Source organism: Ptychodera flava, chromosome 15, assembly GCF_041260155.1.
Source record: "Ptychodera flava strain L36383 chromosome 15, AS_Pfla_20210202, whole genome shotgun sequence".
NCBI lineage: Eukaryota > Metazoa > Hemichordata > Enteropneusta > Ptychoderidae > Ptychodera > Ptychodera flava.
Window position 1 is genome coordinate 17,303,162 of NC_091942.1, and position 15,054 is coordinate 17,318,215.

General features: G+C 35.1%; 1 protein-coding gene across 3 annotated transcripts; it reads right to left on the bottom strand.

Moving 5' to 3' along the window:
• Window positions 1-794: 794 nt before the first annotated feature.
• On the bottom strand, window positions 795-15,048 carry LOC139151359 (meiosis-specific with OB domain-containing protein-like). 3 transcript variants are annotated; one of them, XM_070724065.1, is made up of 14 exons: window positions 14,727-15,048; window positions 13,713-13,863; window positions 13,429-13,486; window positions 13,059-13,190; window positions 12,114-12,189; window positions 11,537-11,729; window positions 11,192-11,292; window positions 10,952-11,004; window positions 10,467-10,562; window positions 9,409-9,507; window positions 8,922-9,078; window positions 8,378-8,567; window positions 6,457-6,543; window positions 795-2,582 (listed from the first exon to the last, which is right to left on the bottom strand). In XM_070724065.1, exons 2-14 carry the CDS (start codon window positions 13,860-13,862, stop codon window positions 2,487-2,489), a joined length of 1,488 nt encoding a protein of 495 aa, XP_070580166.1. In that variant the 5' UTR covers window position 13,863; window positions 14,727-15,048; the 3' UTR covers window positions 795-2,486. The 3 variants fall into 3 exon arrangements, with proteins under 3 accessions (XP_070580166.1, XP_070580165.1, XP_070580164.1); XM_070724064.1 differs by lacking the exon at window positions 795-2,582 and adding an exon at window positions 5,990-6,295 and having other exon boundaries at window positions 14,736-15,048; XM_070724063.1 differs by lacking the exon at window positions 795-2,582 and adding an exon at window positions 5,991-6,295.
• Between the last annotated feature and the right edge of the window lie 6 nt (window positions 15,049-15,054).

Below are 15,054 nucleotides of genomic sequence, written 5' to 3' on the forward strand. Positions count from 1 at the left end.
CACGTGTAGTCGTCATTTAATTTGACGGGCTGCCATTATGCCCCCTAATAGCTGGTAAAATACCCGTCCAATTTATTAGGAGAACGTTTATTACATCACATAATACCTCTCATATAAATTAAAATCCTCCTTCAAACTTCGTAGTGCCACCCTTCCTGATTAACAATCAATGCTCTTGGGACCATTAAGTTGTAAATTATCTCTGGCGAGCTAGTCTTAACAACGTTGTCATCTCGCCCTCGCCACGCTATAGCAACTGAGGTGAACTATTTATTCGATAGAGTGGCTTTGAACAAAGTCCATCTTATTGACAATTGCATTTTTTAAGTCTCAGACAAAGAGAGATGTCTTCAAAGGGATCATTTGTATTCACCCTGCAACCACTTTTGTTTTTGTCTCGCTAAGAAAATAAAAGTCAGGTGGTTGACATTTGAAACCTCTCAATACATGTGACTATCTGTAAACCAGATTACAAACAATTTGAAAGAACTTTAAATGAAAATGTACTAAGAGTGTAGCAGGCACTGGCAAAATGGACTCATTGTATTCTTTTATAATAGAGTATGCAATCCAGAAAATCTTTCTGGTTGATGGGGGCTAAGCCTCCCTAGCAATTTAGCCATTGAGGCTGACAACACTGGATATGCAAATTTAATTGGGGAGTGATGGCACCAGTGAAAGGAAAGCAGGATTGAACTGTTGACAGTTGAATTCACAGTCAATATATAACGGTTTTAAGGTAAAGACTAGCAACAGAGTATGTGGTCACTCTCTGAATTTATGACAAATAGACATTTCAAGAGCCGCAAACTATGGGTTTATTTAAACACGTGCATTTGCAAATCGGGCACAGAAATGCTTCACTTTGTATGCCACCTAAACAAGCTAAACACAGTGTAGAGAGGTAATGATATGTTACGAGAACAAAGAAATCTTTGTTACAATATACAAACTCTGTGAAATAATAGTTGGTTCAAGGAGGAATATGGTTTGGTCTGACAAAGTTGCACCTTCCTTCTCAAAGGTGGCAAATATAATATCAGATATAAGAGAGTTTATAGATAGGAAAGCCAGACATAGGTATATTTACAAGATTGACCTGCTAAAAGACTGGTATCAGCAATTTTAATAATATACAGGTCAGCTACATATATGAAATGGTGAATTTCTCTGGAAGTTTCATGTTGAAGCAAGTCAAATGGCAATGTTGCTAATCAATGAAATCAGCAGCTGTGATAATCTACTATATCTTACAATGCTGGTGTCTACCATAATTAAAAATCAACAATAACAATATCAGGAATGAAATTGATATTTTTGCTGCTATATAAGTTACCTAGTCAATCAAGTATTTAAATGTACTATTCATTTAATCTTCATATAGATATTTACATAATATACAATGCATATATATCTATTTGCTATTTTTCAAACTTTGTACAGAAACTTACCTAATATCTGAAGTATGCACAACAAGTGACCGCAATCATGAGTGGGGCAAAATGAAAGTATGACAAAGAGTGACTACTTTCAAGAACAATATATAGGCACCTGTTCAACTGAATGTGATGACAAGCTCAGGCAATTATTATGTCAACTGATATTTTTCTTCAATTTGCATTGATGAAAAATTTCTACACACTTTTTCCTAACAAATGTGAATACTGGTGTTTTCTAATGCATAGATTATCACAGGAAGTGACTCTTTCATTCAATGCCACAATTCCTTCATTCTATTGCCTTGGGTACCTGTAAAAGTGAAAACTGGACAAAATTTATCCTCTGGCTAGGATGAATGTTAACAAGCTAATTACTACCATGGAACAATAGAAAAACTGAGTTGCAATAACTGGTAAAGTTTAGAGTGAAGACAATATTGATGTAGACATCACTCCCTAAAAGGTGTTTTGTTAAAGGGACTTGGAAAGTCAAATACACAATAAAAACAAACGCCAAGGATGTGATGGCTTTCACAGGCTGTTATACAATAGTATTTGCACTGTAGCAATGCCCTAGTACTGTATTGTCACTTTTTTTTTGACGAGTTTGTTCAGTAAAGAGTCACGAAATGAAGCTATGCAAATACTTCTTTCTTTGCCCCAGTGCTTGCAAATACCACCATTTGGTTTTTTTTACAATTTTTGGTTTGATAAAGTTTATGGTTGCTTTATCTCATCTTTCCCCACAAGGAGGAGTTCACAGGATGAAAAGAAAGTTAAAATTTAAGCTACTTCAGACAGGAACCACATTTTTTATGCGCGTGATGCATGCACACGATATTATCATGTTTGGTTTGTATATACCATTGAATGCAGAATCCTACGCCATAAATAAAGATTCACTTCAATGGTGCTGTATTTACAAGTTCACAACAATAGCTAATTACAATGTTCACATGGCAAAGCTCCGGTCATAAAAATAGCAAACAATCAGTCTAGTAATGTCTGCTGTAGTTACCTACACCAGTGAGGTGTCTAGGTCACTGTTCATTGAGTGTTTTGAACAGCTTGGTAGGGGTCCGCTACACAGCAAGACAGGATTCTCAGCAAGGGCCTCTGATTATCCTGGCGTGCATGGAACATCTGTTGACAATAAAACAAATTTCAACACTGAATAAAAAGTGTTAAAGTACATCAACCTCAGAACTCTTGGGTGTGTCACAGCGTATGAGTGAAAAATGTAAGTCTATGAAAAGGTTCCTCTCATGACACTGACATGAGTCCAGAGTGCATGTGTCTGTATAAATGTGTGAACAAAAACTACCAACTCTAAATTTAACTGTGATGCTTAGATACCTACAAAGTATGCGTTGCACTCAGAGTGACGATCGACCTCACAAGGAGAACACATCACAGTCTATCTAGACAGAGAAAATTATTTTATTTTAATTAAGTCTCAAGCATAGCCATCACAATCTACAACACAACTTACATATTTCACTTCTTGGCTGCTACGCATGACAAAAGTTTGATAGACAGAGATGACTTACACTACAGGTAAAGCATAACTGCTGGGTATCAAATTGTCCTATCAAAATATTTTATACAGGGATGTACAATAAATTTTTTTCCTGGCAAGTACGGACAGAAATCATTGCTACAGAAATCCTACTTCAGTAGGATCAGTCAAGCATCGATTAAATGATTGATTGAAGGCAAAGAGGAACTAGGTTGAAATAGTAGAGATCAAAATTTGAACTCAGTGTAAGGTGAAAACCAGGTTAAATCAGATTTGTATGATGGAGGGACTGTGGTCAAATCTGCTAAAAATATTGCCTTGACCTCACCATGAAAAGTGTCAATGCCTTTTCATCACCAGGACAAAGGAAAATCGATAGACATTTGTGAAGATTAGAATAAAACAAGTTACTGTGTTTGCTAGGCATTCCATATCGCTAGGTAAAGACATTAGCCATTATTGTTTGGAGAGGGCTAAGTTTGATTTAGGTTGAAGTGTATGCTGAGCAAACTTTTGAAGTCAGTGAAGCAGTATCGTTTGAAAAGACATCCTCAGGCCAATGCCATGGTATCTTAGCATCGTTAATCTGGGTGGTGCATCAAACGCAGCACCTGAGACAACTAACCGGGACACTATCAACATAGTCTCTACACCACAGCAACACAGCAAAACATGTGGTGGTGTCAGACCAAACAACATTACATTTATGATCAAATATGCCAGAGGATTCCAGGGATTATTTCAATGCAAATATTTTGACAGGATTTCTATGTCAGTAAGCCTGAATCATTTATAAATGAGGGTTGGATTACGAATAATATTTGCAGGTTTCCACCTGGATACAGTTTTGACTTTCTCAGGCTTTCTGAAAATGTTTACATGAATTCATTCTGTTAAGGGTCATTTTACAGATTGTCTCACTGAGTGTGTGATTTTTACATGTATAAAAAGGTGTGTGGAGGAAAAGCTCCTAATACATTTCTTCCAAAAGGTCTGCTGAACTAGTGCAGTGCTATCAGATTTCATAAGTCATAATTATCTAACAGGAAAAGACACTGAAGAGACCTATTGAATCTTTTGAGTTTTTCAGGTAACTATTCACAATCAAATATAGATTTAAAGGATGTAACTCCCAATATAACGAGGAAAAATGCAATTTCTTCTGTTATGATAAAAAACTGTAATTGAGGAAATGGCTCTGATTCACCTAGACATACCAGTTACACATGAAATACCTCTGCACTCCTCAAAAATTACAATATAACAATTTTGGTGGGAGTGTCAGACAGCCACTATAATGAACAGTTTATGACAACATAGTACTCTTTCTATCAAAGTCATTCACTCAAGTCCAAATGTATGTATGTAGTCCTTAAATTTAAGGGCTTGAGGTGACTCTAATGTAAGCAGTAACGTACTCTGTATTTGATAGTTTAAAGGAGTCACCCAGCCAATATTCATTGTCCTCACAACAATAAAGGTTGAGTTGTTATGGGTATTCAATATTGAAGATGACATTATCTTTGGGGATGAACCTTTGATTAGGAGTAGAATCACACCTTGCTTAGCAATGTGAACGCCATGCTGAACACCACTTCACAATGGTTTCACAAAGGCACTTTATCAGAGTGGTTACTAAACAAGACATCCCACAACAAACACCTTCCACGCTGACAACAGATGACCTTGTGTGAGGGGTTACTGGGGACAACTTAGAGAAGTTGGAATGCACGCTAGCTATTGCTGTTTGATTTGTGCAATGCCACCACCACTTGTGAGAGAAAACATGACAGTTTTGGACTAGGTTGTGCATTAAACAGCAAAGTTGACTATCACAGCTTTATGCATGAGCATGATAGGGTAATTTCAAATAAAATAGGATACTGTAGAGGAGACTCTAAGTGCCCAGTTGACAAGCTTTACCTGTAACGACTCCATATCAACAGTTGCTATGATCATTTGTTTTCAGAGCTGAACAAGCAGCATACTTCAAAATGAAAACAAAAGGTTCAAATTGTGCCCTCACCTTCTCCAAATGTATTTCTGACAATTTTACAAGAAGGAATTTACTGGCAGCCCTATTTTATCATTGTTTGTTTGATAGCTGACACTTATCACATGACTACATAATAAAGGAAGTAAAGCCATTGTAGTTGCAATGCTATCTGAAATATATTTTATTGATAAAGATTTTTGCTCACGTGTGTGTCAGTGTACAGCACTCATTATCAAAGTATTATTGAGGGTCTCTTACATTTGAAAATATATTCAATTCATGTTAAAACCTCAAACTCAACTTTACTGCTATGACAAGGCATCAAGCTATTCAGTCCATGATGTCAATTTTGAGAAATATGATGCCATATCAATTATGCATTTCTCTGTGAAACAATAATAAGCTATTTATAAATCAAACTGAGGGAACACTAGCAGATACCACCAATCTGAAAATCTGTCAGTCCTATCATGATAACTTTTTAACCTGTTTGTATGTGTATTTGTTTTAAAATAAGAAATGTGGCAGTCTCTGACATGTCGGGGAATGGCACCTGAGATTGTTCCCAGTGGATACAGATAGACATGAGTAAATTATCAGAATCTCCCATGAGATGGGAAAATTTCTGCAGAGGAAACTTACAATGCCACTTAGAAGCACTTACTATATGCAATGCAAAACAGAAATGGTATAGCAACAAAAACTAAAACATCAATTCATAGTTGGAATATCTAACAAACAAATCACTAAAGATTACCAGTACTCTGAGTCTAGTTGACTGGGTTTTTTGTTGTAAAGCTATATACATTACTGGCAAACTTCCAAAACAAATTCAGGAATATAGTTGGCAAACCCAACCTCATTTCAAATTTATAATCACAATTCACTTAGAAAATTCAAATTCTTGTCTGAAGAAAATTCAAAACATGCAGAGGAAATTCAAAATTCTGTCAAGTCAGCACATCTGTATGGAAATCTCAGATTTCTTGAATGTGACATTCACTGAATAACAGACATCAGATTTATTGCCGTTAAAAGTAAGTCAGCTATACAGCCACTTCACATGCCATCAGGAATTGTGGCTGTTTACTTTGATGGACTTGCTTTTATTTGTGTACACTAGCCAACTCATTGTAATTGGACTCCTTTGATGGAGTGTGTCCGGCAAGCCTTTACCACATAAGTACAAAGCTAAAGCAGTAAATAATGTACAGGCTAACAAAGACTACAATGGGAGTTGTTATGAAATTGCACTCCTTGAAAGGGACCCTGCAACTTCATCAGACATACCACGGAATCCATGATTAAATTCTCTATGGTCGTCCTGCGAGGGAGAATTTTCTGCAACAATTACGGTAAAGAAAGCATTCAAAGTTTAACCATAATCATTGTATCTGCTTTACGAGCAACGAAGATACTACTAAAGCCTTTCATTTTATCATCAATCACATCTCAATGACAGCATGTTTAGATGAAGGTAGACTGGGCAGAAAAAGACTAACCTTGAAATAAACTTTGCACTTCTCCAGCAAATATTTCCATTTTAGCTGTGTTCTCATATCATCATTGATATTACAGAATTCTTCAACCTGAAAGGCAAGTTGAGCATGGTATGCAGACAAGAAAGTACCAAAGGAATGAATACTCCACTTCACAGCATAAACATAATAAGTAGCGTAATTGAATCTATTGTTGCCAAGGGAAACTCATCAAACAGTGCATGTAACCTGTTGCTAACAAGTCTTACCCTGGTACTATGTAATTACAAAGATTCTACTGGTGACAAAACAAAAAACTTTTACAATTTCAAGTATCCTCTTAGTCGCTGGAATTTCACATCAATAGCAGCGCACATTCAATGTGCCATGTAAGCACAGATGAAATACTACAGATGCCTTACAAGCTGATGCAAGAAAACTGATGCAAGAAAATTGTCATTTTATACGCATTCATGCATATCTACGGTATGGCTTAAACAGGGAAATTTCAAGAAATTTCTATGTTGACTCAACTAAGTATTTGGCAAACTTCTATGGAAGAGTGCACACTGTACAGACTTAGGGGCCATGGATAATTGAAACATGCGCACAGTCAACGTAACTAAATGCGTTCGGCGTCAACCCCCCCATCCCTAAACGAAAGTTTGGAAGTGCGAAATCCAACCAAGCCTCATTCTGTATCAGCATACTAGTACCTATAATCAGTAATTATTATGTCACTATAAAATCACACATACACACACGCCAAACAATATTGCGACATTTTGCAATACATAAAAACGTGTAGTGGCATTTTGCAATATAGAAACATGTAATGCGATTTTTGCACACAGTAATCGAAATACAGCCAAACGCCCTCCCCCTAAACACAGAAATTGTGTTTACCATGTGCATGTTTAATTATCTACGGCCCATTCAAAGTTCCTTTTCATGATACAAGTCTTCGGAACTATAAAGTATGGCTGATTTCTTTAAGATTTGTAAAAAGCTCAAAGAGATTTAAATTTTTGATGCAACATCTCCACAACAAGTGATGACCATTTATTTTGTCACAAAACAAATCAGAATTTGCAATAAAACTGACTTTAAGTCTCGAGGAAGACAGGAGTTATCATTGTATGTCTATCAGGTCTGTAGACTGTTTATTTGTCATCTTGAAAACAGAGATTACTTGAAGGTAGTACACTGTCTCGAAATTGAAAGACTCAAACTTTTGTTCTAACTTTCTGTAACAGAACTTTAAACCATTCCCTTTCAAATTAAAGAATAAAATCTGGGGTCATCATGCAAATTAGGACTAGAGAAAGAAATCACCCACACTCAAAATAAAAAATGGCCACATCCCTGTTTTACCTTATGGGTGAAAATTAAATTTTTGATTTTCCACAAAAATAATAGGATTAGGAATAACTAAATCTCTGACTTTCCACAAAAAATAAGCTGGTGAAAAATTGATTTACTGATAGCTTCAAAATGAGCCCAAACAAACTGTAGACACAAAAAGGTATTCTGAAATTTTAACAGTCTGAATATCTGTCCCTGACACAACTCTCTTCTTTAATTAAAAATAAAAATCAGGGTTGTATGTACAAAAGTCTGGATGAGGAAAGCACATGACATTGGTACCTTGTGTTTACTGATACATAAATTCAATGAAATTTATTCTTTATGTTAAAGTCTATGGGTAAAAAGGTAAACTTTCAATTCTCACAAGGACTTGAAGGTGAAAACTTGCTTTTTCCAACGGGTGTTACAATAAGTAAAAGCAAGCTGTAGACTGGCTTAGTATTGAACAATTTTTGAAAGTCCAAAAATGTGTCCTTTGGTTGTATTCTTACATTAATATGAACTAACAGCCATATCAATTTGTCTATGTTGCAAACACAACATGAATGAAAGACTGGAAAAAGTAGCAGAAACTTACTGTTAATCCAAACATCTGTTCAGCCACATTTCCTCCAAGTTTACAGAGCTGAAATGTTCCAGTCTGATCTGACAGATTGACTTGAACATCAAACATCATCTGGGTTTCCCCACTACCAGTCATTGATGCAGTACACTCACCATTCTGACACACACCTGTTGTTCTGTCAACTCTAAATTTGCACTGTGTGCTGTACAGAAATATGAATATTCAAAGGCATCAGGTTGACAGATGCACTGTATAAATATTGAATGGGATGACTATCAAACACACCGATAATTTCAAAAAGACTTACTTTTTCAAAGATAGTAGTAAGAAGGATAGGCAAATGGTTTCAAACACACATGTCTAGATTTCATGTAATTGCCTTCTCTTGTTTTGTTGTTTTGAATGTACCGAAAATATTTCTTTTCATTTGCCTTTTTTATCAGATGACTGACTACAAAACCCATGAGATTTCTGGAATATAACGATGGAAATGATAAGCTGCTTCACAGTGTCAGTACATGTAAAAGGGTATTGCAGTTCCTTGGATTAGACTTACCATCTGACTGATACTACATTGTGAATATCAGAATCAATGTCAAATGACGAGATGAAGGCATACAGAATACCATACTCTGGGGCAGGGTTGAATTCTGACTTGACTGCAGATTTGGATTTCAATTGTTGTACTGTGTACACATCAGTTATGTTTTCCACTGAAAATAAAGTAATCCATCTCTTGGTGATGTGCCAACAGGATAAAGTACAAGAATGAGTATCACTGGGCTTAGGAATGTCAGTATAATCATTCAATCTAAGTGCTTGAAATGTTTTACAATTAATGAAAAGGAACTATCTGGTTCACAAAGTGTATCAAGGTTTCACCTAATGGCTTTGAAAAATCCATTTTCATTATATTTAACCTTTTCGCCCCAATTTCCAGTAAACAGATCCACAATCATGATTGATAGCAATAGGCTTGGGCTAAACCATGGACGTGAAAGGGTTGAAAATTTTTACAGTTCCTGAAGAATACTACGACTTACAGTCTGGATCTTGTCCCAAGGAATTACCACTGACCATTCCATCATCATCAAAGTTGAAAGACTGGCCGTATGTGTACAGGCTATGAGCTTCTCTTGTATCTGCATGTGACAGATAACAAAAACTTCCTTTACCTTTTTGCATCATTGTTCAAAAACAGAATAACCTGTTTTAATCACAAAATAAAAACTCTGGTACATTCACGCATTGCACAAATAAAAAACACAAGTTTCTAAGCATATCCCTGTTTCAAGTTTTCATTGAATGATTTCCTTAGAACTATTGATTCTTTTGTAAAATTATGCCATCCTGCATTGTTTAAACTTTCACCCCACTTTCCCATAAAAAGTTCCACCTTCAACTGTGGTAACAAAGGATTTTGGCTCAGCTATGGTCATGAAAGGGTTTAAATAATTTGCTTGGATTGGAATTTGGTATCATTTGTTTATTTATTTCCTTGAAACTATTGATTTTTTTCATAAAATTTTGCTAACTCTTACATTTTGAAATAATTTGTTTGGATTCGAATTTCATATCATTTGTGTTATTCATAGGAAACAGGAACCACCACTGATGGTGCTGACCAAAATCATGGTAAAGTTCCATGAATAATGTTAACCCATTTCATTCAAAAATTATTTGCCTTGGCAAGGATTTTTCCTCAATTTTAGCTTTACTAGTTAGTTGTATAATAACACTTTTGAGATATAGGTTGCATTATGTAACTGTCTCCCTGACACTGTTCTTATATTCTTCAAAAAATAAATTCTAATAATTCAAAAACAAAATTTCTGCAAGTCAAATGTTTTGTTATTGAATCAATTACAACTCATGCTTTGAATATAAGGAGCTCAGCACAGCAATAGTTGATCATCAAATAAAAGACAACTCATATCAAAGTAATTGCTATGCCTTGATCAAAGTTGGAGAAATATCACCATAATTAAAAACAAGTGTATCAGCTTGTGTAGGTTTTATATGCCACAAAAACTGACAAATTGTTTGTCAGGATTCGGAAGTCTTGTGTTTTACCAGGAAAGAAATTTAAAAAAAAATTTACCTGGATTGACTGTAAATATTGTCTTGGAGTCTACAGTTGCTATCATGGTTCTCCTGTAGTCATCATATGATGCTCTAACATCTGATGCAAATATTACTGACAAACAAGCAAGACAATGGTGTGAATTTTTCATGATGACTGTAGTTAGGTTTGTCAACAGAACAGAAAAATTAGACCAGAAACAATTATCTTCAGGTTTCTGTAACTACCACAATACAAGGTCTGATATTGACAAAATATAGAAAATGTTTGAAATGCTCTGATCATGTCTCAGAGAACTGATAAACACTAAAGACAACAGGAATACTCTTGAAGGATCTTGAACATTTGCTATTGAGAAATGCATGGACAGTTTTATACAATGACAGTTGTTTCTTTGACAATGAATGTGTCAGTGTATATTCAAAGTATGGATAATGGAAAGCATTATGCACAACTGCTGCATGTGACTTGATCATCTGTATGAAAAAATGAAAATATATTACCTGTATCTCTTGGGCTCCAAGTTAGGGCAAAGTCAATATTTTCTTCATCCCAGCTGAAACAACATATTCAAAGATTATATACATGATGAACATTTTAGCACATTCAGTAGGAAAATATAAACAAAAGCACAATATTTATTTTGGTTGATGGCGCTGTTTAAGAATAGTAAGGTTTGGATACAAAAAAAAGATACAAATGTGATGTTAACAGGGAAGTGCATGAAATTTGATGATACTTACAACATTAATGTAAATGATGGACAGGTCTCATCCATTAGTTTGACTTCACATCTTTTTGTCTTTCTTCCAGTTTTAGTGACTAAATCTCTAGGTGTTCCTATCTATTGAAATTGAAATAGAAAAAGAAATTGAACTACAAAAACCAAGTCATGAATGATGTCATTAATGACATAATAACAATGTAAACTTTATTATTACAATTCTATGTGATTGAAATCATATGTACACAGGACATACATAAATTATATTGTATGAGGCTATGGTCATGTTTTAGGTGAAGTAACAGACTCAATCTTCTACAGTGAAAAGCTAAAAATTTGGTATATATGTATCTTTTTTACTTGCCTCCCTAACAAGAGTCAGTAAAGTAATATGTTCTCCATGTAGACTTTGTCCATTGGCCAAGATGTCACCAAGTGTGTAGTAATCATTGTTGTCTTTTACTGGTACATGTTGAATTGCATTGAAGTTGGCGAAGTCCCATCCACTGTACTGGCAAACTGTTGATCTAGTCTCACTGATATTCAGCTCCACACCTCTTCACAGATAAACATTACTTAATTAACTTTTTGAAAACTGTAGATGTGGCACATGTCTTTTCAGGTAATGATTACAACAACAGTAATTCTGTGTGACATATAGGTCAGATCAACAGAAACTTCTATATTTTCCAGGATTTTAAGTTCAAGCTTTTATTTCTCCATTTTGGTCTGGTAAATTTTACATCTCTATCTGATTTTGCACAGCTTTGAAAATTGCGGAAGATAAATATCACCATAGTAGACAAAAGGAAAGAGCTTACAGATCTATCATTGAATTTTCTCATGTTTGTTTCATTGAGCACTTGTGTTTTTCCTTTTTTTGCTTCAAAAATACTCTATTATATTCAGTTTTTACTGGCTCTACAATACAGGAGACTTACACAGGTGTCCATGGACCAAATCTGTCTGCATTTTCACCAGCTGGTTTACTCTGAACATGAGGATTTCTGACTTCAACTAAAAGTTGGAAAACAGAGACAAAACTGATAGTCTGAAAGCTGAACGATGTCATGTGATACATTTTACTGTGCTCTACATTTCATACATTTTCTGAAGGTATAGTATTTCCATGACGAAAACTTGTAGAATCTCTTTGGCAAAAGTCTATCCAGATTGCCTTTGTATTATATCAAAAGAAGCCCTATAGCACAGTCGTTGAGGGCGTACTACAAATCAAAGTTGTTGGATGTTGCATGCACTAGCCAAGAAGGTATGACTAGTTTTCAAAGGTAAAATATCTATGTTGCTTTGTTTTTTTGCACTTTGCTAGTAATGTTTTTCATGAGCTCCTTATATTTTTCTCAGACCTGTCATTATGTCTTCAATTTCTCCTAAATGGACACCATACCCACAGGCAAATTTGTATAGCTGACAACCAGATTCTTTTTCATCAAGTTCTAATGGCCATTATTCTTTCATTTTGCTACAGACTGTTTCTCTGAGACAATTATTAAATTTGAATTGAATCATGCTGAAACCAATAATACTGCACTTACGATAGATTATACATGAATAACTACTTCAGTGTACTGCCATAGGTGGACATGTAAAGGTCATAATGTAAATTGTGCCATGTATGATAGTGCAAAAACCAGTTGATTATAAAGTTTGCTATTCAGCATATTGAAATGCAGCTCTTTGTACATCATGATATGATACAACTGAAAATCTTGAGGAATGCTGAGTATTACTGAAAAATAATGACATCAAAAGAGGTCCTGCTTGCATTTGCATTGATTCCTCTACGACACTGGTGTAATTGACTTACAACATTTCTGGAAGTGTATAGATTCCTGTATTAGAAGAGTAATGGTGAACATACTCACTGACATCACCAATTTTAAATGATCTACTAAGTTCCACAATGTGATTTTCACTTCCCCAACAAGTAGCATTAATAAATTCTGATGGTGAATCCCTCAATGTGAAACTGAAGAGAAAAGTAAATGTGCCAGGATCTGAAAAAAACAGGAGTCATATCACAATTAGCCTTTGTAGAGTATTAAAGCACGGAAAAATTGGTAGTTTGAATCACTTTGGAACAGCAAAGTTAGTATGCAACAGACCGAAGTATTTTTTGTATGTGATACAGAGACTGAGTATCAAACCACTCAAAGCATCCTTATAAAAAAATCATGAAAGAAGGATTGTATGTACGAATTATGACCACAAAATGGAGAGACTGGCTGTACTTACTCTTTTTGCTAGGAAACGACCGAACACTTTGTTTAGTCAGAACAATGCCAACCAGAGCCTGTATAATGAAATGAATTGAGGACATTGCCATAGTAAGTTCAAACAAATTTGTATATTGACCATATAAATGAATTCTATTAAGCAAAGATTGTATAATCTATCTTGAGAACATATACAGAAGATAAACCAAATTACTCATGCTCAGAGATGGAAAAAGGAATTCTAGAATTAGTATCATAATATGTTCTAAAATCCTGACATATTACAAAAAAGGGTCACATTACCACATTAGGTATTCCAGGTGAGATCTCTCTTATGGAGTTTCTGCCAGCTGCAGTAGATACTTTTCCATAACTGGTATTTTCTATCATAGTACCATCTGGCCATGACATTTGTGTTCCAAATTCAGTCTCAAAACCTCCAGACCAAGCCATCCTGCAATAAGGTACATTTTAATGATGCATGTAAAGCAATTATCATGACTGTGTATTGTTCCTAAATATGTTATTGAGAGTGCAACATTCACTGCCCCAATGTGAACAAATTTGTTGGGGTTTCTCCACTGTCTATGGTTTTGTGCATGTATTCAATGTTCAATATATCTCATGGCTGGTGCCCTTGATATATGACGTTTTATGATTTCATCCACCAATAGAAATCTTAGATTATAATATACTTTGTGCACAACATCCAGATCTTCAAATAAATTTCAGAAAAAAAATAATTTTGACAGGTGTAAGAGCTGTGATGTCTTCTGAGATTATGGGACTTATTCAACTTCTTTCATCCTTTTTTAGAAAAAAGCCCGGTTGTGATTCAAAGACAGCAGTATTCAATCTGTTTGTTAAAATCAGTCAATATTGAAGCAAAAATACAAAACATTTTATTATTCACTGTTGTACATGATATAATTTGTTGGCTTCATCATTTCATGTAGCTGGTTTAGGCAACTGAAACTTAAAGCAAGAGACTTGTACATTTAAATCAATGGAATAGGATTCCTATCGTCCAAATATTTAAATGTTATATAAACTTTTCATGTTTTCTGTCCATTTGTCATTTTATGTCATTTAGAATAGAAACGAGTGATGTTAATCCAATAGTTCAGTATCATTTTCAAGAGTTGCCTTGTTGCAAAAATCCAAATTCTAATCGAATTTTATCGCACATGTGGTGTACCATGTACAGCGCAGCTGAGACTAACAAAGTAAAATTTTAAACTCCACAAGATTTGTCATGTCTTGTAAGTCCTCAAATCAACAGCTTGCCTGATGAACGAAATATTTTACAATATTTACCTTTCTTACCAGTGTCAGGTGTAATTCCGCTGCCAACGCACGTAGTCGTGTACTTACTGGAGAGCTCCGACTGTAGCAGACGACACTATTTGTACAGATCATAGTACCGTGACGTCATCATGTGCGTGCCAATGATTGCAACATTCATTATACAGGTCAATCGCACAACATTGCATCTTCATATCTCGCAAAGCCGTATCTTTGGCTTGAATCATTGCTCATCAATTTTGTTTGAATTCTTGGAAAGCCTGCAATTTGCCCAAAGGCTACAAGTACGCCATAGTACCTCCAATACATAAACAAATGATCGATTGCAATATGAAGTTGC

Coding starts and splice junctions, on each gene's coding strand:
- LOC139151359 (XM_070724064.1), bottom strand. CDS start 13,862: ATGGCTTGGTCTGGAGGTTTTGAGACTGAATTTGGAACACAAATGTCA. Junction 10,563..10,951: donor TTGGAGCCCAAGAGATACAG/GTAATATATTTT, acceptor CTTGTTTGTCAG/TAATATTTGCATCAGATGTT. Junction 9,508..10,466: donor AATATTTACAGTCAATCCAG/GTAAATTTTTTT, acceptor TGTCACATGCAG/ATACAAGAGAAGCTCATAGC.